General features: G+C 35.9%; 1 protein-coding gene across 1 annotated transcript; it reads right to left on the bottom strand.

Annotated features, from left to right (window-relative positions):
* Positions 1 to 5682: 5682 nt before the first annotated feature.
* Positions 5683 to 21843, bottom strand: LOC149708961 (uncharacterized). The gene is made up of 6 exons (XM_089863890.1): positions 21282 to 21843; positions 8449 to 8553; positions 7759 to 7856; positions 7537 to 7630; positions 6893 to 7057; positions 5683 to 5700 (listed from the first exon to the last, which is right to left on the bottom strand). Exons 2-6 carry the CDS (start codon positions 8497 to 8499, stop codon positions 5683 to 5685), a joined length of 426 nt encoding a protein of 141 aa, XP_089720016.1. The 5' UTR covers positions 8500 to 8553; positions 21282 to 21843.
* Between the last annotated feature and the right edge of the window lie 27 nt (positions 21844 to 21870).

The following is a 21870-nucleotide window of genomic DNA, read 5'->3' as shown; positions in this document are numbered from 1 at the left end:
TTTATAGTAGAAATGCAATTGTTAATTTTAAACTCCTTAAATTATTTTTTTTAGTCAACGATAGAATGCAAATAAAGGTAATTGGGGAGATGGAAATAAGTTTTAACACCAATTCTTTAATCCTTAGTAAAATAGTATCTTCTTCGTTAGAACTGAAATTATCTGAACTTCACAGACATAACTATAGATCCACACAGAAACAAGGGTCCCAAGAGGACCATTACAATTTTGCGCCACATCTCGTATAAATTAAGCACAGATTATGAGTCCTATCTCCTATTATAATAAAGCAATAAATATGAAATAAAATTAAAAATTAGGTTATCTCGCTGGATTAACTAATGCAGAAATAGCATTAAGAAGAGTAGCTCCACAGTCAATAATTGCAAAGTGGAAACACTGGCGACATCTTGTATATTTTAGCGAAATCAACACCTGGCATTTTCCAAAATATATATTTAAATTATATTTAAAATTACTATTTAAAATATTATTTTTTCATATTATTTAAAATAAATAATTTATATAATTTAAAATAATATTTTGTAAATGAATTAAATAGCTTAAAATAAATATAAATTTTTAACCAAAATTTCAAGGAAGACTCGAACACGCGAGTCTCAATTTAAAAACAATCCACGAGGAAAAAACGGTCCAGCGTTCTGACCACTGGGCTACGAAGAGCTCTGCAACTTCCCTTCTGTTTGCGTACTGTATACATATTGTAAAGCTAGAGTTGACTGACAGCTGAGGGTGAAAATTAAGGCGGGGTTTTCGACGCCGTCCAATAAGCGGTGTGACGAAGACGAAACGAAGGAGGAGTTAAACTCTCGTTTATGCTCCCCATAAATTTTTACGCCATCTATCGATGGGCGGAAAAATTAAAAAGTGTACTGCAATCAAGTAGAATGTAATTTGGAAAGCGGAGTTGAAAACTAGGATTTTTTTTGAGACCCCGTATAGAATTTTAGTTACAGCTCAGACCACATAACTAAAGACTTGGTTTGCCCAAGTCTTAAAAACAAAACGATAAGAGTTTTTCCAGTTGACTGAAGCGTGGATATTTTTTTTCTATTGAATTTTAAAAAAAATCCGTATTTTACTTCTCTTTAGAAATTAATTCAATTAATTTTACTGCTAATGGATTAGTTTCCTATAAATTAATTGAAATAAAAAATTAGTTATCTCATATTTTTCAACAACAATCCCATTTTCCTGAAATGTTCTCTTTTCAAGGGAGAACGTACTTTAATTTTCAAATAATACTCTCATTAATAATGTATTATATGCGGTCTTTTCGAATACAAAAGGGGGCTGTTATCACCTTTCTTATATTTAATAAAGGGGTCCGTTTCTTTAAGCCCAGTGACAATTATTGAACTGTGTATATCAGTACTTGTGGGGAAGATGTTAGAAGTGTTGGTTGAGTTGCTGTTTAGTTGACAACATTATGAAAACTTGATGTGTTTAAAACCTTTTGAAAGGAAAATTCCCAGTAACTAAAAAAGAAAGTGTCAATTTTATATCCCTCAAAATAATAGCTGCACGATAAAATGTTTCAGGAAAATGGAATTGTTGTTGAAAAATCTGAGATAAGTAATTTTTTATTTCAATTAATTTATAGGAAACTAATCCATTAGCAGTAAAATCAGGTGATTGAATTAAATTTTAAAGAGAAGTAAAATACGGATTTTTTTTAAAATTCAATAGAAAAAAAAATATCCACGCTTCAGTCAACTGGAAAAACTCTTATCGTTTTGTTTTTAAGGCTTGGGCAAACCAAGTCTTTTTTATATAATATCTCTTCCTTCAGCCTTAATTTGTATTAATTACATTTTATTTTTCACGCGATGCTTTCCAGCACTGGTAGCCAGGTGGCGCTAGTATCTACTTGTCTACTTTTTAGTATAGGGAGTTGCACATCCTATAGAGCGACGAATGTTTTTCACGCGCAACCTTTATCAATGTTCAAGCCATCAAAACTTCGGAAAAATTTACTGGTCAACCGTCCGGTGACCCCTTTAGTTTTAAATAAAAATTATGGAACATTATAAATATTTATTGGACAATGTCCAGTGTCCTGTGCTTATTTACGGCCCTGAGATAGTTTCACCTATCCTGACCTGGGCCGGAAATAAAACCAGCACACTGAACTTTGTTTAATAAAATTTTTAAATGACCCATAATTTACAAAATCGCGCCAGGGATTTTCTATTTATACTCAAACCTAACTCTTATCGTTAATCTCTACGGAGCTTAACATTACGACGTGAAAATAATTTTCAGAGTTAGAACCAAGGGGGTGCACTTTTTTCACAACAAAACTTTACAGCAATATATTAGCAAAGCCACATCGCTCAGTGTAAAGTTTAGTTAACCATTTTGTATAGGTTTTAAAAAAAGTTATTTCTAAACCATGCGCCAGCACGCGCACATTTCATTGAAAGTTTGTTATTTAAGAATTTTCCCTTCTACATACTAAGAATCGTCATCAAAAATGGACAATGAGCTTTCCAAGACTCGAACCTGCGATGTTTTGCCTTGAATGCAAACGCGTTATCCATTACGCCACATGCCCGTATTTGTAACAACAACAAAAAAATTATCCAAACATTGTACTTATAGGATTATTTCTTTTATGATGTATAAAAGATCTGTAAAAATAAACACCGAGCTTGCCAGGACTCGAACCTGCAATCTTCTGCTCCGTAGGCTGAAGCGTTACCCTATTCGCCACAAACCCGTTGGAGGCAGAATAAATGCTATGCAAACAGTGTAATATATGTAACGGCTTTAACATGATTTATAAATTAATTAAAATAAAATACTTAGACTTAATTGTTCTTAATCAAACTTCAGAAGATCAACAATACATAGTTGCTTGATAATTCAAAAGTGTTCCGAACCTTAACTTCGCAGTAGTTTCTAAGTTATTCGATGGAGTGGAACACCAAAAATCCCATGCTTTTTCAATGGGACGCTAAGCCTAAAATCTGTGAATTATTTCTTTAACATTACGGGAGGGTGTGGGTTCTTATCTAGAAGGGCCTACCGGCCCTCTAGAATAAACATGCAAAGCCGGGATAAAACCTGCCTTAGAAAATGGTAATGCAATAGCATGTACCCTCACGCTTCTACCGACCTCAGTTTATCGCCGAATTTTACAATTTTCCTAGGGTTCGGTGATAAACTTTGCGACATCCGCCGCGACAGCGCCAGTGTCAGGCGTTACTCTAAGCAAACCTAGCTCTCTATTCAGTTGCCTGTCCATGGTTAGGTGGTCTGAGGTTACAGTAAGTCAGCCTAGTCGTTGGGTCTGCTTAAACATTAGTTTAAAATGATGAAGATTGAAAAAATTGGTATTTCTCAAAACCTAGGACATTTACAAAACGTTTCTTATTAATATTCCACTATCTGTTACCGGCGACCTCATTCGCATGGAAGTTGTACATTTGTTAAGATGAGTAACTTAAGCAAGCTAGTATTTCGTTTTAAAGCTAGTATTTTAAAGAATGTGGATTCATTGCATGGTGGTGTCATATCAAGAAATGATATCTAGTTTATTAGGGAGAATATATAAATTCGCCACATTTCCAGCTTTATCTCCAGTCCAAACGTAGGCCCGGAGTTAATCCCCGCCTCTAAATTACAACCAGCATCTCATTGGTTCTTGAAAACTCACGTCAGCGCGACGCGAATGACGAAAATTACTTATTTTCCGACTGAGGAGAGGCGAAATAGCCCGGCCTCCTTTTACATCCCCGTTGTAATTTGAAAGGGGGACTGGGACTATGGCGCGCGGATACTTAGGCATCTTAGACCTCCCTAATAAACTAGATATCATTCCGGCAAATTTCATCAAAATCCGTTCAGTGGTTAAAGCTTTCACGTTTATAATATTAGTGGGAAGGATGGAGTAACGAACATCTAAACTAACAAACTTTTATAATATTAGTAAGATCGTACGTCGAATTTCTTTGTTGCGCGGTACTGATACCAAAATTCATAAACCAAAGTTAACAGTCCCAGAAAGTACCCCATAAAAATAGCGTAAAAAGGCAATGCGAATTTGTCAATCGCTATGACGCTTAATGAATCTTCTCCCTGAGCATCTGGCAAAGCGAAACATTTCAATCCAGTCCACATAGACATTTTTAGTGAGATGAATAACAAACCCATTTCTTTCATAGTGATAGTTCTAGGTTTATGAAATGAAAAAAATAGTTAATGAATTCCAAATTTTGTCAGTAATTGCGTGTAGAAAGAACATGACAATTAGAAAAATAATGTTAGTTTTATAATAGGTTAAATTTCCCGATGGAAATGTGTTTATGGAAGGTTCAGTTAATATTAACTTTAAATTGAAGTCTTGGAATCGAGAGGTCGGACATTTATACGAAACCCCATACGCTTCTCGCAAAATCGTGAAATCTTTCACACAAAATCAAGAAATGTTTGAAGAAATCGCGAAATCAAAGAAGAACTCACGAAATGTCGGACACCTCGCTTAGAATAATAGTGGTTTAGATAAAATAGACTATTTGACTGAGCCATTTAAGAGCAACAACTTTTAAAACCAAGATAACTGTTCCTTTTGAAAAAGGCTCGAGTTCAGTTAATATTATCTCTCAATTTTTCTTAAAATAGTTATGGTAAGGGGTTTTAGATAAAAAAAACTATTTGGATGAGCTTTTTTGAGGTGCTTTAATCTAGCGGTTTCAACCATCTACATATTTTTCTGTTAAATTACTCGGAAAACTACTTGTTATGGGGACAGAAGTATTTGCTACTTTTTGCTACTTGAGGGTGGCTTGTATCAAAAATTGGTAATTAATTAAAAATTTTGAAATACTTACATATGTTTGAATTTTTCAGAGTAATTTTTAGGAAAGCTTTTTCTCATTGGAAATCCAGACAAAGTGACGAAGACAGGCAATTTTGAAATATAAATCTTTCCCAGGTAGTCGTCGCAGTTAACGAATTGTTGAGCACCATCAACAATGACATGATTGGGAAAAACTACAAAACTCCGTTGATGGAATATATTTTCCAATTCGTCGTTTACACTTATGGAAAGGGGGTGAATTAAACCTCCCGTATTTATACTATGTTCGTATAGTTTTTTCATTGTAGCTTCTTCAGAACTCTACAAAATGTAGTTAATACAGGCTAAAGTAGTGGCCTTTCCGAGTTTTGAAAGAACTCTTAATTTGCTTGTTTCAAAAATAAACCAAATAGTTGATTATATAAGTAAACTTTAAGTCTATCTCAGGCAAGGGAAGTAGTGTTATATTTTTTTTTACTAATATATATCAAACAAGTTATTATTATTGTGGTCATGATACTTAATCTATCATCGGTTAAGTTACTCACGCGCATGTACCAATGGAAGGAAGTGTCTTCTAATATTATAAATTTCATATCTTGATGATTCAAAACATCGTTGAGAGTTTCTACTCTTAAAACCTTAGGTGGTAGTGTCACCTTTGATAGGATTGATTTGGTGTAGAACATATTTAATAGAAAGCAACCAATCATAAAAGCGCCAGATGATATACGAGTCGAAAGACGTTCCTTGGCAAGTGTGATAGCTGAAATTAGCGATAACTACCTACAGATATTGCTTGTAAAGGATATTCTTTACAAAAGAGATAGGGATTCTCCAGGTAGCAGAATTGTACCTTAAAGAACGGCCTTTTTCTAAAATAAAAGGAAAAATTAAAAAAATAAATGATAGCTTATTACAAAATTATTAGTATTTAATTAGTCTCAAAAACGAGGAATACTGTGCCGCCATTCGTTTAGTGGCGTTTGCTAAACCAAACCTTTTACCTTACCTTTACCTCTATCAGCCTGTGAGAATTCAACCAATCCTGTACGGGTAAGTGGTTTAATTTAGCAGACGCCACTAAAGCAATGGTGGATGGTGCAGTAGTCGTTTTTCAGACTAATTATGTGCTAACTATTTTGTAATATGAAATAATTTTTTTTTTTTAATTTTTCCTTTTATATTTAGAAATAGGCCGTTCTTTTAAGGTATAATTTTATATTACTTGAACTTTTCCTTTAAACAAAAATCCTTAAAATAGTGGAGCTTAAAAACCTCTTTAATTTTGGTGATATTTATTACTGCGATGAATGTATTCGTTCAACTTACCATTTCCCAGTTTGAACAATTGAAATTGAGTAATATGTTCACTTTAAATTTTACTTACGTTCACATACCAATAGCCGAAAAGTGTTCATTAAATGAATTTGAAACGTTTGAGAAGGTAAATAATTTCTTCTTTTGTATTTAAAGAAGTCAGTGGCAAGTTGAAATAGTGGTATAATCATTAGAAGGCTCAAACAAGCAAACCAAACCTAAAAACATCATGGTAGAAAATTTAAATCAGTCATTATGTTTAAATAATGTTCAATGCAAGATATAAAAGCTTTCATATTATCAGAAAAAATAATTTGAAGAAATAAGCGAGAATTTCTAAAATATAGGGTGTTTCTGATAAGTATGTCATAAATTAAAGGGCGTGTTCTTCGGATCAGACTTTGTGAAAAGTGTCAAATAACATGGGGTCTAAAACATGGTTTCGAAGGTACGGGCCCCTAAAACAATGAAATTTTCCAAACATGTGGACTAAAAAGGGTTCTCCGTGAGGAGGTAACCGCGATAGCTTGGTGACACTACGGTATATTAATTTTACTTCTCCCCAAATCCTGCTACAGAGACTCCCTGATAATATTCAACTGGTGTAGACGATTTTTAAAAATTTTCCCTAGCCTGGATCTGATCGCTTCTCTCCTCATTATATTGATAATTTATAATATATTGTCGTTAAATTAACTACAGAGGTATACAAAGTAATGATTTGTGATTTAAATTGAAAATAATTACCTCATTTTGAAAAACCATAAACAATGCGAAAAATTCCTTTTTGTTCTCTCGCAATAAGCCGGAACTTAAAAGTATCCACTTCTCTTCCATCACTGGACAAGTGAAATCAAGGAAATCGAAATTTTCCGAAGTCCATGGAATGGGAAAGAATCCTATGTCCGACACCTATTTATTTCAATTACATAGAAAAAATTTTTTTCAAAGAAATTATTAGTTCCATGCCATGACCATAACTTTAATCTAAAGTGATTTTTGCGTAAAATGCGTAATGTAATGCGCACTAGTTCTGAAAAAAAATCAGAAGAGGACACCATCTATTTTTTCATAAAGGATCTATGAATGTTGCAAGTATTATTTCAACCATAATTATAGAAACTATGATTGACTTATGTGAAGACTTGGGAGCTATACCTATTTATTTTTACATAATTACGTCATCTTCCTATAAGTCCAAGAAATTTAAGTCTGTATTTAAATAACGTAAAATAATCAATAATTATATGAATTAACTTCAATTTATAAAAGCACCATCCGAATATATTCCACACCAGCCTCGTACTCAAAACTATCAAAGCCTTACAGCAATAGAAATAAAATGCTCTAGTATCCCTTAAAGTTTTCAATATTGAGAAAAATTTTCTCACATTGTTGTATAATTTTCCAAGCATGCCTGTTACATTGTTCGGACCATTAACTGTTCCTACGTCAGCCAAGTCCTCGGGAACATCGGCACTGTAGCTGAGAAGTGTGAAGATAAATTGTTAATATATACTTTAATATAATTTCATAGTTTATAATGCTAAGCTCTCAGTAACCAGTGACAAATTTATGGAACATACCTCTTAAACTTATGATAGTACTATTACCTTGTGTTAAATTTTTGTATCGCTGATTCAATAAATAATTTGAAATGGCCTTCCACATTCACTGGGACGTATTCATGAAAGTCGGACCATAATGGAATCTGTCAACATTATGTTTTTAATAACCTTTATAAATACAGTGTTGAGACCTTTGACGTAGCGAATCGATACTGGTTTTTACATGGGTGAACAAAAGATATTAGAGCGTATACAATCGGAAATAATGGTAAATATGGAATTTAAACGTTATGTTTATTCAGGAATAGATGTAATTTTAGAAGTAGGAATGGAGAACAAAGAAATCTGGGCGCGCGTCAAAGTTCCGGACCCCTTCCCAGGGAGGAGGGTATGAAAGAAGAGGCGGGTCATAGCGACAGAGGTAAAAAGGAATTACGTATTTTTCGCCATCCCCGTCAGCAAAGTCATCAAAACGTAGTTTAAGTGAGCCAATAAGATAGTTTAAAATTTTCGTTACGTGTTGAAGGGAGGAGTTCTATACTGGGCTATGAGTCGGACTGAAGTAAATACTAACCGTTCTCCCTTCCTGCTTCTAAAATTACATCTATCCCTGATTTGTTTAAATGTCAAAAACACGCTCTTCAGTCTATAACATACCGTTATTAAAATATTCAAAGAATTATGTTTTAGACAAATATAATAATGATGAAAAAAAATATTTGACAGAATTTGTACCTCTACTCCTGTATAGCGAAGTGAAACATTCGATTGTTCATTAACAGCCATGTTGATACCAATTAACTTGATTCACAAACTTGTTGGGATTGTGTAAAACGGACCCTGGGGAAAATACATCCTTTTACAGTATAAGCCTAAGACTACAAAAATGGTGACAGATCAAAACAAATTGATAACTTTTGAAACTGGGTGAATTTATCACGATAGATAAGCATAAATATTCTTTCAACATTCTTAATTTTTGAGATTCGACATCTCTTCATCTATTTTAATTTACAAATCATAAGGTTTTGAAACGATTTAGACGTTCTGTAATATTTACCTTTTATTTGAAATGTCTGAAAACGACGATACCTTCAGTTGATAATCCCGATTTCACCATTGTCCTCACTTTTCGTCTCAAAAAGCTATAACTCCCCATTTGATATGGCTAATCTTACTCCTTACTTTTTTCATAATTCCAATTTTTCTAATCAATAAAATTACCTAGCTAAATTGAGTCATATTTCGAGTTCCTTATTCAGCGGGCAGTTGGGTCAACATTGCTAGTTTGAAAACTCGCGTTTCAGTTTCGCAAGCCAATCGCTCGGGAGAAAAGTGACTTGCCAAAGTGCGTGTGGCATTTAATGCTCGTATCTATATATTTACTTAATGTAACTGTTAATGAAAAATATTTCCCTAATGAACAATAACGGAACGCAATGCAGAAAACAACATTTACAGAAACGTGAACGCATTTAGTTAGATATCAACAACGAAAAAAAAGTAGAATAACAATTGAATTAACCTGTACCACAGGCATTGAGCAACGAAGAAAATATAAATAATATCAGAAGGGGATAATAGAAGAAGGATGTAACTCTGTATACTATAAATACTTTAGTTGTTTAACATGATTCTCCCCAGGCTCACCCTTTTTGTTTGCTGTCCTGTTCATCAAACTTCAGATGGACATCGCGCCGTGGGGTGAATTCTGTAACTTTTTGGTACTAAATCCTTAGCAACTAAACCAAAAACCTCATCTTCACGTGGGACAAAATCCTAAACCGCGCCTTGGAAAATAGTTATGCGCTAATAGATTTATGACGAGGGAACGATTTATCGCGTTTAAAAACCTTGCTCCAAATGTTCTGATATTGGTGAGAATCATGTTACATTCACCCCGATTTCTGATACACTTCTCTCGAGGAGAAGTATTATATACTTCTGGCCATACCTAATATACGCTGAGAAAAGGGCTATACAATGATTCCTATTAACTGTATATATTCCGAGTGACGATGACGTCCCGGAGAGGTATTACATTGGACGTTCCTGTTTGTGCAATCGAAGTTAACGTGTTTGCGTATTTCCGGACCGCCTTTTTAGTAATTCGGAAAATTATACTTCATTACGTTACCTATCTCACATGAGCGACACTCATTAACTAGCCATCTACCATTCGGCTAGGTATCTGCTTGCCCCATTAGTTATCGTCTATTGCATTCCGACACCAATTTGTACTTAGTGGCTTCGAACACCACCACCATACACTAACTAGACTTCTGTCTATGCCACATACAATACACACCAATCTGCATCATTGGTTTCTGCTCCATTATAATCGTTAGGGTTAATTAGACGTTTACACGGGGCGATCGGCTAGGGTTTCGAGAAACATCGAACCTCCAAATGGTAGGGCTCCCTCCAATGGTTCAGACATGGACACTTTTACATGAAACCATTTGGTTGTTCAAAGAAACGAAGGATCAAGACCACAATTAGAATGCATTGGTTATAGATCTGACCGGACAATAGCTTCCATTCTTTGGTGCATGATCTCTTTTTGTACGCTACAGATTATTTACGTCAAGTATGGACAAATGTTAGCAACCATGCTGAATAACTAAGAATACTGTTGAGGTATAATGAGAGGGTAGTGTTTACAGATCAATAGAGTTGTCAATAGAACTCTAAATAACTCTTAAATAATACAGAATTTTTAATTTAACACACGAAATTGCCTATCAAAAAATAGCCACAGCTGCATATTTAGATTTATAAGTAGGTAGATATCTAGTCGTCGTCTCGATTCGGAGAGGTAATAGTTTGGTTTTCCCATCTTGTTATCATTTCATAGTGAGTGACTACGTGCTCTACGCTAAATAAACGTTTATATAAAAGTGTAACCAGAAGTGAGATGAAACTAGAAGTGAAGGGCTCTAGCATTGGTAATAGATCCTGGCCTTAGTGAACAAATTTGAGGATTTTACGCCGCTTCAATCGCGCCTACGCTAGAGAGAAAAAACTGGTAGAGTTCCAAAAAAATTTCTTACCCCCTTCCCCTCAACCTAAAGCGGCGAAACATGGACGCGGGTGCTTGAATCTAGTTCGGCCGTCTACCACCGCGAGCGTCTCACGTTTTGGAGGGGAAATTCTGAAACCGCCACTAGAGGGCCAACCGTTGGTGTGTTATCAAGAATATTCACTTTCGCCGAGTGAAGAATTTGGTTAGCTCAGTACTTCTAGTCTCATCACACTTCTGGTGTAACCATTATCTAGGGGATTGAATTCTTTTGCATAGACTCATTGCTCTAATGCAAAGGAAACGCGCTTTAAGTAAATTATTAGACCATTATTTTGTTCAACAAAATTTTGCGATCTATATTACCGCTTTCGTTAAAAGTACCCGCAAAATACGAGAAACCGTATATACAGTAAATAAACATATAGGCATAGCTATCGTGATTAAATACATTTACCGCTGCACTCGAATTTGGTCGGCTTAAAAGGGGCAGGAAATTGGGGAAACGGCTATGACATGGCATTATTTTGCCAGCTAGACCGAATGTTTTTTTGTTTTTTTCAATACATATATACTTTAGCTAATTGTGTATATTCAAATTTAGAATATTGAAGTACATAACAGAAAATATTAATCTTAAAATAACAAAGTGGTTTTTAAAATATAAAACTGGAATTTTTTAAATTATTATTTTTAAGCGACTCTTAAAAATTCTCGAAGAAAATATTAATTCCGAAGAAGACACTATTTAAAGTGCCCTTCCTTTGATTATCAATCTTATTTTTATAATTTGAAATATAATTTTTTTGGGTTCTCTTCCGTCATGAATAGAATACAATTAAGGAACCGTTGACGCACGACCTTAATAGAATCTATTGAAACTTAAATCAAAACTATGCAAAAAACAGAAATTCTTACCAATGATCTAAACTACTTTCTTTGATAACACACGCAAAGTCCTCTGCTCTTGCTAATGATTATATACAGTTGGTTTTTGAAATGCGTAAGGCATAAATGAAAGGGTGTGTTCTTTGGGTCAGACTGAGTGAAAAGTGTCAAAGAACATGGGGTCTAAAACATTTTGTTACGGATAATCAGACCCCCAATCCAATAGCGACGTTAAATTACATGAATAAAAGCAGAAGTAAGATGAGACTAGAAGTACTGAGCTAACCAAATTTTTCACTTGGCGGAAGTGAATATTCTTGATAAGACACCAACGGTTGGCCCTCTGGTAGCGGTTTCTGAAATTTCCCTCCAAAACGTGAGACGCTCGTGGCGGTGGACGGCCGAACTAGATTCAAGCACCCGCGTCCGTGTTCCGCGGCTTTAGGTTAAGGGGAAGGAGGTAGGTAATTTTTTGGAACTCGACAAATTTTTTTCTCGGTAGTGTAGGCGCGATGGAAGCCGCATAAAATCCTCAAATTTGTTCACTAATGCCAGGATCTACTACCAATGCTGAAGCTCTTTACTTCTAGTCTCATCTTACTTCTGATAAAAGGTACCGTTACAAGAGACTCTTGTTCTGGGTTCTGGAACACCTTTTGTCACAATGACCTTTTCAATTTACTAGCTTACAATATCCTATTTTAAGGTGCAATAACTTTCATTGATTGAAGACCATTAAAATCGTCAAATATTTCTAAACTAAATGGGCAGGCTGATTTGTCTTACTCTACAAGAGTTGCTTTAGGGGTACATGTTTGGTAGCCCATATCTCCGCAACTAAATGTTAAAGCATAGCACGGCTCCAGTGGATCCCCTACAAGTTGACTTTCCTGGCGAACTCCAGTTTTGGCTTGGCGAAACTAGAGGCGGGATTTAAACGTGCATGTATAAATCCCGCCCACTAGCCTTAGACAAGCCAAACCCGGAGATCAGGAGGAAAGTCCTCTTGTAGGGGATCTACTGGAGCCGCGCTATGCTTTAAGAACCGCATGTTCTTTGACAATTTTCACTCAGTTCGGTCAAAAATGCACACCATTTAATTTATCCTAGACTCATCAAAAACACCCTGCATAAGATTAACTTCCCAACAGATTTAATTTCGATCAAGAAGTTCTGAAGATATTGCGATCAGTCGTGGTCAGTGGATTTCACTAATATATGTATAATAAATGTAGTTATCTTACCTCCCTTGGAAAGAGTACCTCTTTACACAGTTTCGTGTCTATAAATAACGTTTCTCATAAATTGCAACTTCCAGTATCTAGTATATCATTTCGTTTCTCTAAGCTTATGCTGTGTTTCTCACGCATACCCTAAATCAATACACGTTTCCACACAACTTTCATAAATAATTAAACACAGTACGTAACGCAAGCTAACGCAACGTTTCTGAGGGTCAAATCAATTCATTCAAGTATCGAAGCATAATTTAAGGCGAAGCCTTATAATTTCAGGACTTTAAAGCAGCTCTTATGGTTGGGCTATTTTCTAAAATACTTTAAATGGTTCAAACTAGGTCATAATCTTGAAAAATTTTAATAGTACTAATAGTTAATTTGTTATTTGCGTTGCGAAATTAGTCTAAAACAAGCAGCCTAAACGTTACGATTTTCATTTTCTAAATATTTAATTACACCAGAGATAGATTTAATTTTAGAAGTAGGAATGGACGACGGTTAGTATTTACTTCAGTCCGACTCATAGCGCAGTATAGAGCCCCTCCCTCTAACACGTAACGAAAAGCTTAAATTATCTTATTGGCTCACTTACACTACGTTTTGATGACGTTGCTAACGGGTTGGCGAAATTAATGTAGTTGTTTTTACCTCTGTCGCTATGACCCGCCTCTTCTTTCATTCCCCTCCGTCCCGTGGAAGGGGTCCGGGACTTTGACGCGCGCTCATATTACTCTGTTCTCCATTCCTACTTCTAAAATTAAATCTATCCATGATTACACCAAGACATCTTAGGAGAAACCCTCCTAAACAAAATATGTAACTAATTGCTTTAAATTTCTTTTTAATGTGTTAGCAAATAGAATCAGAAGCTTAAAACCAACCACCACGGAAGTTTACACAAGAAGTTCCATAAGAGGGGGGTTTGCTATATATTTTTGTTGGACTGAGAATTTTTCGAGTCACGGCAACTAAAAACCAAAAAACGAACAAAAATAAAAAATAAATAAAATGAAAAAACTCCCAACGTGTAAGGGGCGTCGTAATTTTAGTAATGGCCAGTGAGAGAGCAAAGAATTTGTATCACCTGCCGATTAATCTGAATAACACAAAGAAAAAAGGAAAATGCCTTAACACTATTTTCCAGGAAAGAAGGAAAGACTCATTTTGTTACCCCTGGAGGTTGTGACGTCAATAACGACAGATTTACAGACCCTTTACGCTCTCTATTGTGAAGCTAGTAGATTTAACAGGTGTTTTCAACACTTCCTTTACAATTTCAACTGTTTTGGTTCAGTTTGAGGGAAATTTCCGGCAGCTCAGGTCGAATTTTAGTCAATCCCAATGTATTCTGTTTTCAACAAAAAATGGGATGTTGCATGGCCCGTTATTTATGCCCTAGTTGCGAACCTCATGGAAGCTCTGGCTCAAGTACTTCAAAAGAAATACATTGATGAAACCAACGTTGAAGTTCTAAGCATGTATCGGTGGATAATTGGCACCTTCTTAATTCAGCTATTTTTACCATTCACCCATCTTCCAAGTACCAAAGAACTACGATGGAATAAGGTAAGATTCGATAAGGTCACTTGTGACCTTCCGATGGGACAAATAATCTACACTATAAAGTATACGCGTGGGTTGGGATTTCAATAAACAGGGACCGTCCATAAACTATGTAACGTAAAAAACAATCTGACCGCCCCGGCCCCCACAGATCACGCTTCATTACGTTTTTTCAGACCCCTCTTCTAAAAACCACGTCACATTTCTATAACCCCCAACAACGGATTTAATTATGATTTGTCGTAATTTGAAAATTTAATTTGATTAATTCGTTATAGCCTCTGATTAAGCTTTTCAACTTAAATGTCTGCTTTTATAATGTGCTTTTTTATAAGCTTCAAAAGAACTGTCATAAAGCTTAATTCAAGGGGAACACTTCACAGGTTTCAACATTTTCACACGAAAACCTTCGCAACAAACTAAATGTTAAATATGACATCACGTATGATAGAACCCTTCCCGCCCTCTTGACACGGACCGTCACAAACTTAGAAACCCCTCCCTTTCCATAAGAGTGTGACGTAGTTTATGGACGGTCCCACACTAATTTTATAAAAAAAAAAAACTCATCATCTGAGGCCGACATTTTATATTATTTGACCGAGTTCAACTCTAACCGTGCTTCTTTGCACGTGGTAAATTTTAAGATGGCGTCCCCCTCTTGTGGTGTTTGCTTCTCTGCTAGAATTATTCAAATGGTCTATTCAGTATGGAAATAAGGCTCGTCGACCAGTCTATACTTCTACCAACGAATTATTCAGGGTTAATTTGTAGGGTATTTACAGCCGCTATAGAAGAAATAAAATTAAGAGGTCTAAAAGTGTCTAATTGATATGGAATCACTTCAGCTCTGCTCCGGAAAGAATTGCGCACAATGACTTAATGTGGCTTGTTAAACAATGGGTTAGAGACACTCGATTTGTTAGTCCGGTGACCAGTGACCTTTAGGGTTAATTTGGCCTCTAACATTAAAGGCATTGCGAGTTTTTATTTAAATTCTCTATTAGAGCCTGCTCCCTCATGGGAGAGAAAAATATGGTATTCTACAGGGCCGGTGGGCCCTTGTAATACGACCTAACACTCTTCTGTAATGTTAAACGATTACTGATATGGTCTCACCGATTCAATACTCGGGTATTTTGGACGCGAAACAGAGTAGACTTATTAGAACTTGTTCTTGGACCATTTTAGTTATTCAGTCGAGAACAATTTTAGCTTTCAGATTCTTAGATCTCGGACAGATTGGTCTACGGATTTTTGGTCTAAGGACAAGTTGTCATACAGGCGGATCGTTCTAATGATTTTCTTCTCTTGATATAAGAATCATTTTGTCAGCTGACAGTTTTGTCCCTTGACCATACTGGGGAGACCAATATGTCGCTTGAAAGCAAGCACTGCGATATAAAAAACCTACAGACAAACTTCAGTATTTCTAATGATAAAATTAACTTTAGATAATCTTCGAGTGCCTGTGCATCCTAGGCTGGATGGGTTATCTATTGTCATCACACTTCGCCTTGCTTTTCATCCCTCTATCAGACGTCCATCTTAACACTTAACGCCATCATCGTTAGTCTGTCATCGCCAATAGTAACTAAAATGAAATTACAAAAATGGACACTGTTCGGCGCGATTTTAGGCGTCGTAGGAGTCTTCATAATGAGTGAACCAACCTTCATCTTCAAGGATGGCAACGCGGTTAATTATAAAGGCATCTTAATCGCCCTAACTGGAGCGTTTTCAACATCCCTGGCTTGTTTCGCTTCCAAGAAAATTGACCGCTCTAATCTGTGCCTAATTAATTATATCCTGTATGTATCGATGTCAATATTTGCAATTTTTCAGGTGTTAGGGTTAAACAAATATGAGGCATTTAAACTCGATTGTAAAGTCTCACTATTGTTGTTAGCTTTTTCGGGAGTTCTAACCTCAGTGAGCTCCCTGATATTTAGTTTAGCGTATCAATCCGGGGATTCTGGCATTCAGGCCCTTTTGGGAATTTCTATCATTCCATTTTCGTTTGGTTTTGAAGTGTTGTTCAATGGATTTGAACCGACCAAGTACACGCTAATTGGTGGAGGGATTCTTATACTGGGATTGACCTCTCGATTTTTCTCTTCATTTCGTTGTAAAAATTCTGATCAAGAAATTATTAATAGTAAAGAAAGTATAAATAGTAACGAAATGCACGGAAATTATCGCACCTTTGCAAGTATTTACTACATGCGTCCTTAGAATAATCCTAAAAATTTAGTTGAAAATGTGCTCTTGTCGTTTAGGTGCCACCGATAGGACAATTTATTCACGCGAATGTAAGATCTATGTAAAATTTGGTTTCGCTAAAGTAAGGTCTTAAAGGGACACTATTGGCAAAAATTAAGTATTTTTATTCTGATTCCTTATGTTAAAATATGCCGCCTTGAATTTTTTCTGATTTTTTGAAGCGCTATTTATAGTATTAAACAATATTTGAAGTTTTGCATCCAAAACATGCATTTGAATTTTGATAAAGCGACCTACCGGCCAATCAGCGCCCGCGATTTATAAGAGTCAACCCCCAAAGGTTTTCTCGGGCGAGTCTCATTTGTGTCGTCTGCATTATGTTCAGTAATATGTAATCTACTTTTTAACACTCGAAAGTAAGACGCGTTTTCGATCGTTTAACGATAAGCGGATTAGAAACTTTAGTAATTAGCAGGTTTATGCTTTTATACGTTACACTTAAACTCAAATTACTCTCGTAATCTTATTATATTAAAATGTGGCGGGTCGTATTTTGTTGTATATCTTCAGTGTCTAGTTATAGCCTTTGGAATGGGAAGATCTGTGTACTTATTATTGTTACTATTATTTTTTGTGATCTTCGAGATGGAAAAAATTAAAAACCCATCTTTTACACCTCAGCAGAGTGAAGCTGCAACACAATTACTATCCTCCTCAAACTTTAGCAGACGACGGGCCCCGCGGAGTCACTGGTAACGAGCCCACTCTGAAAAAATACTTATTTCCCGCCCTGCTTTTCCTGTTTGAAGCAGACAACATACCACTTAATATTTTCTAACCCTCACGGGATTGGCTGATTTGGCTCTATCCCTAAAGAGGTTTTTATTGGCCGGTAGGTAAGTGCGATAAAATCGAGACCCATTGCTAAGCCTAACAAATTTTAAAAAATTTAATTTTCATTGAAAAAATTGTTTGAAAAATCAGAAAAAAATTTGAGGCTTCATATTTAATTGAAACGAACCAGGAAAAAATAAAACATGGCACTAAGATTTTCAGCTGAGAGTCTCCCTTTAATACAATCAGAAGTAGGATAAGGGACTAGAAGTAAAGTGCTATAGTATTGGTAATAGATCCTGGCACTAGTGAAAAAATTTGAGGATTTTATGCCGCCTACACTAGAGAGAAAAAATTTGTCGAGTTCCAAAAACATTTCCTACCCTTTTCCCCTCAACCTACAGCTGCGGAACACGGACGCGTGTGCTTGAATCTAGTTCGGACGTCTACCGCCGCGACCGTCTCACGTTTTGGAGGGAAAATTCAGAAACCGCTACCAGAGGGCCAACCGTTGGCGTGTTATCAAGAATATTCACTTTCACCTAGTGAAGAATTTGGTTACCTCGATACTTCTAGTCCCTTATCCTACTTCTGGTGAAAGTAAGGTCTTGGGACAAATTAAATTATCTCGTGACGATGAAGTCTTGGGAGCCAAGCTTGGTCTTGGCTCGGTTAAAAAATATTAAGAAGATTTTCTACTACCTACAGGAAACTTGAGAACGACACGAAATGCTATTCCATATTTAGGATTATAGTGGTTTAGTATAAATCGCTAGGTAAAAAGTCAAGAAATAATTAAATTCCCACGGTTAAAGGCGAGAGAAAGCAATTTTCTCCACGCTTTATTCCACGTAAAAATACAACGGAATGATATTGTTGGAGAGAAAATTTAATAATAAGAAAGCACTATTTAACGGACTTAGCTCGCACGCTACTTAATGGAGCCACCGCTTAGTCGGTTCGGGTCTGCTCGAGCTCGGCAGAAGCCCACAAGTACTAAGATTAAGTTTGTTTTTCCTTACATAACTTTGTATTTACAAACGACGGTTCTAATTTAAAAAATATTTAAAAATTACAAATTCAAATTTTTATGACTTTTTTAAATGTACTTATACTGAAAAGTCAATAAAAATAAATTATTTCACAAGGCGTTTTCACGAAATTGTGATCCTAATATGATTTCATCTTTCATTTAGTTATATTTTTACTTCTGTCCAAAATTCTAAATTTTAATGTAAAAAAGTTCTATATTTTTAGTAAATATTAGAGATGGGCCGATACCAGTTCAAACCGATACCGATATGATCCGATACTCCGGAAACCGATACGTACCGATACCGATATTTTACCCGATCCTTCGATTAAACCGATATCAAACCGATACCGATATGGCATCGGTATCGGCCCATCTCTATAGATGATTCTCGATCCAATTTCGGTACTTGAAACTATAAAACTGGCTTATCATACGACAAACCCATTTTGGACACTAGTAACGTTATCCAAAAATAGATGAAAACTGTGCTGTCTCAGAGTTTAGGTCTTATGGCGCCATCTACTCTCAACATAAGTATTTATTTTCTTTAAAAAATATCGGGTAGAAATATCGGTTCATTTATAACCGATACCGATATATCGGTTAAAGCCAAATATCGGTACCGATACCGATATGGCATCGGTATCGGCCCATCTCTAGTAAATATTCACCTTTACCAAAATTCATAATTCACAATTGTTATTTTTTGGTGTGTATGGGGAAGAAAGGGGCGAAAAGGCACCCAGCCGCAAGTGAACGGATTCAACGGAACAGTCGTTTTTCAGCCCCAAAGAGCGAAAAACGAAAAAAGAACGTACCAAGCACAATTGCATGTCTGGCTGTTATTTGATACTGCTTAATTTAAATTTACAAGGCCTGAATTGGCCTTACGTTTTTCTTAATTAATTTTTTTGCGAATCTATAAACATTTCTGTATGCGACGATTTTCGCTCTTCTAGTTGCGGACAGTAGAACGACTTTTGTAAAAACATAATTATATTTCGTCGGCTCAGATAATTAGTTTGTATACTATTTGGGACACGGAAATATTTTTCACGCATTTACCTTAGAGAAAAATTGCCAATTAGCACGACTTGGATAAAACCTAGATCTCTTGTCCAGTCCAAAGGTTTTATTTATTATTTTATTTTATTTATTTAAAATGATTGTTTCTAAACATTGTGTGTCAAAGTTAATAATAGAAATTGCAGTTTAAAACCTTTTATTTTTAAAAGCTATTTGTTACTCTTTTACGAGTGTTTTGTAATTCCTCGAAGAGTGCGGCACAGCACCTTTGAGAGTTCAAAATAACGCTTTCGAGAATGCGTCATAACGCTTTGAGAGTTCAAAATAACGCTCGAGAATGCGTCATAACGCTTTCGAGAATGCTTCATAAAGCTTTCGAGAATGCGTCATAACGCTTTCGAGAATGCGTCATAACGCTTTCGAGAATGCGTCATAACGCTTTCGAGAATGCGTCATAACGCTTTCGAGAATGCGTCATAACGCTTCCGAGAATGCGGCACAACGCTTTCAAGAATGCGGCACAACGCTTTCAAGAATACGTCATAACGCTTCCGAGAATGCGGCACAACGCTTTCAAGAATGCGGCACAACGCCTTTAAGAGTGTCGCCCCTGTTTGTTGGTTTCTCTTTTGTAGTAAAACAATATTTCTTTTGCAACGAAAGCAAGGAAATAGCTACTCACGTTAACGACAGCAATAGCTAGTGAACAGTTTCTACGAAGATCCATGGGTCTGGGTTTTATTCAAGTTGAGAATATTTAAAGACTATTGTTCTTTCTTTAATTCGCAAAAACTCTGAAGAAATTAGGTGGAATAAACAAGGAAATTTGATGACACTCAACTGTGGTCTTCAACAGTTGTTCGGCGACAGCTCAAAAAGAGCAATAATATTTCTTTCGTGAACGATGGACCTATTTTTCACGCTTGCGTTCTCAAATTGTCTTCCCCAATATTATACTTGTTGAACTTAAAGCTTTTATGTGATTCAAAGAAAACGGCGTACATCAAGCTTGGCAAGCCTACATCGAATATAGGCTTTTATAAAAATCAGAGAGCCGCAACATACTCGAACCCAGAGAGCTCTATAATGTTTAAATTCATTTCTCAGAAATAGGAGCTGCACAGCTTTACTAACATCGATCAATAAGAGTTCTTTAAAAATACCCTACCGTTATACCTGTGTAAAAGAGGTCGAATAAAGGCGTGTGTTTGATTTAGAGAGTTGAAACAATTTAAAATTGCGAAATGAGCTAAATGACTTTCTAAGATATAGGAATTATTCAGCGTTACTAAGCGACCATTTTTGTTGACATTTTTTTTTCTTAAGGCTCTTTCAGACGATCCAACTTTGTGACGGATGGGTCAACTCGAGTTGAATCAAGTAGTTGGATCGTGTGAATAGACGCCGGATGAGTTGAGTCACCAAAAAAGTTGGCTAGGAAAAATTGGATCAACTTTTTAATTTCATTTCTCCAGCCAATGAAAATGAATTACAAAAAAAAAAGCCTTTTTCACGAGTTATAAGTGCCAAGGTAGGTGGCGCTTAAAAAGTTCCATTTGGCGGTAAAAGTTTGGTCGTGTGAAAAGGAAGGATTTACTTCACTTTTCCCTTCAAAAGTTAGGCAAGATGATACAACCTTTTGACCCATCGAGCTGAGTCAAAAAGTTGGATCGTCTGAAAGAGCTTAGAGTGAATAACAGCAAAGTCGAATTCCTTAAAAGAATATAAACAATCTTACCAGACATGAGCGTTCTCCTTTCCATTTGGATTAATTAAAAATTATACTTTAATGGGAGCTGTCGTGTTTGTTGTTTCTAACTAAACACAATAATTCATAGTCAACGTTACGTTTATTTACATGTTATTAAAAAGTGGTTACATCGAGACGCTCTGTCGTTACTGACCTCCTAACTAGTCTGAGAGGTTACATATATAGAGTTCTGCAGGGGAGTTCTAATCAGTTCACACAACTACGAATACGTTGGTGCGTTCAGTGCATACTAACACAGGAGCCTATAGGTTGGGTTCGGATACGGTTTGGGTGAAGTTTATGTTAGGCTAGTCAAGGATTAGGTTCTATTGAAAATCATGTTGCCTTTCATTTAGTCATAACAGGGGTAAAGGAGTTAGAGACGCCAGCTTCCGTAGTGTAGAATACAGTGGGACCTTGAAACGTCATAGAATTTGTAACTAACGTAGTGCCATCTTTGGAAATGAATTGTAAATAAGACCAAAACCTTAAAAGTTTTGCCTTAAAATCTCGCGCCGCAAGGTATTCTGGGTAAAGTAAAATGGCGGGTGTCGATGTTGTGAAGTCGTCTCATAAA

The sequence above is a fragment of the Phalangium opilio genome, unplaced genomic scaffold (assembly GCF_054372755.1).
Source record: "Phalangium opilio isolate 3A_F unplaced genomic scaffold, DU_Popi_V2 ptg000013l_1, whole genome shotgun sequence".
Taxonomy (NCBI): Eukaryota; Metazoa; Arthropoda; class Arachnida; order Opiliones; family Phalangiidae; genus Phalangium; species Phalangium opilio.
This window is presented reverse-complemented; position numbering and strand designations above follow the sequence as displayed.

What these genes read in the sequence shown, in the direction of transcription:
- LOC149708961 (XM_089863890.1), bottom strand. Translation starts at nt 8,499, where the DNA reads ATGGCTGTTAATGAACAATCGAATGTTTCACTTCGCTATACAGGAGTA. An exon ending in ATACAAAAATTTAACACAAG is followed by an intron (nt 7,631 to 7,758) that starts GTAATAGTACTA and finishes CACACTTCTCAG; the next exon opens with CTACAGTGCCGATGTTCCCG. An exon ending in TTGGAAAATTATACAACAAT is followed by an intron (nt 7,058 to 7,536) that starts GTGAGAAAATTT and finishes TGAAATAAATAG; the next exon opens with GTGTCGGACATAGGATTCTT.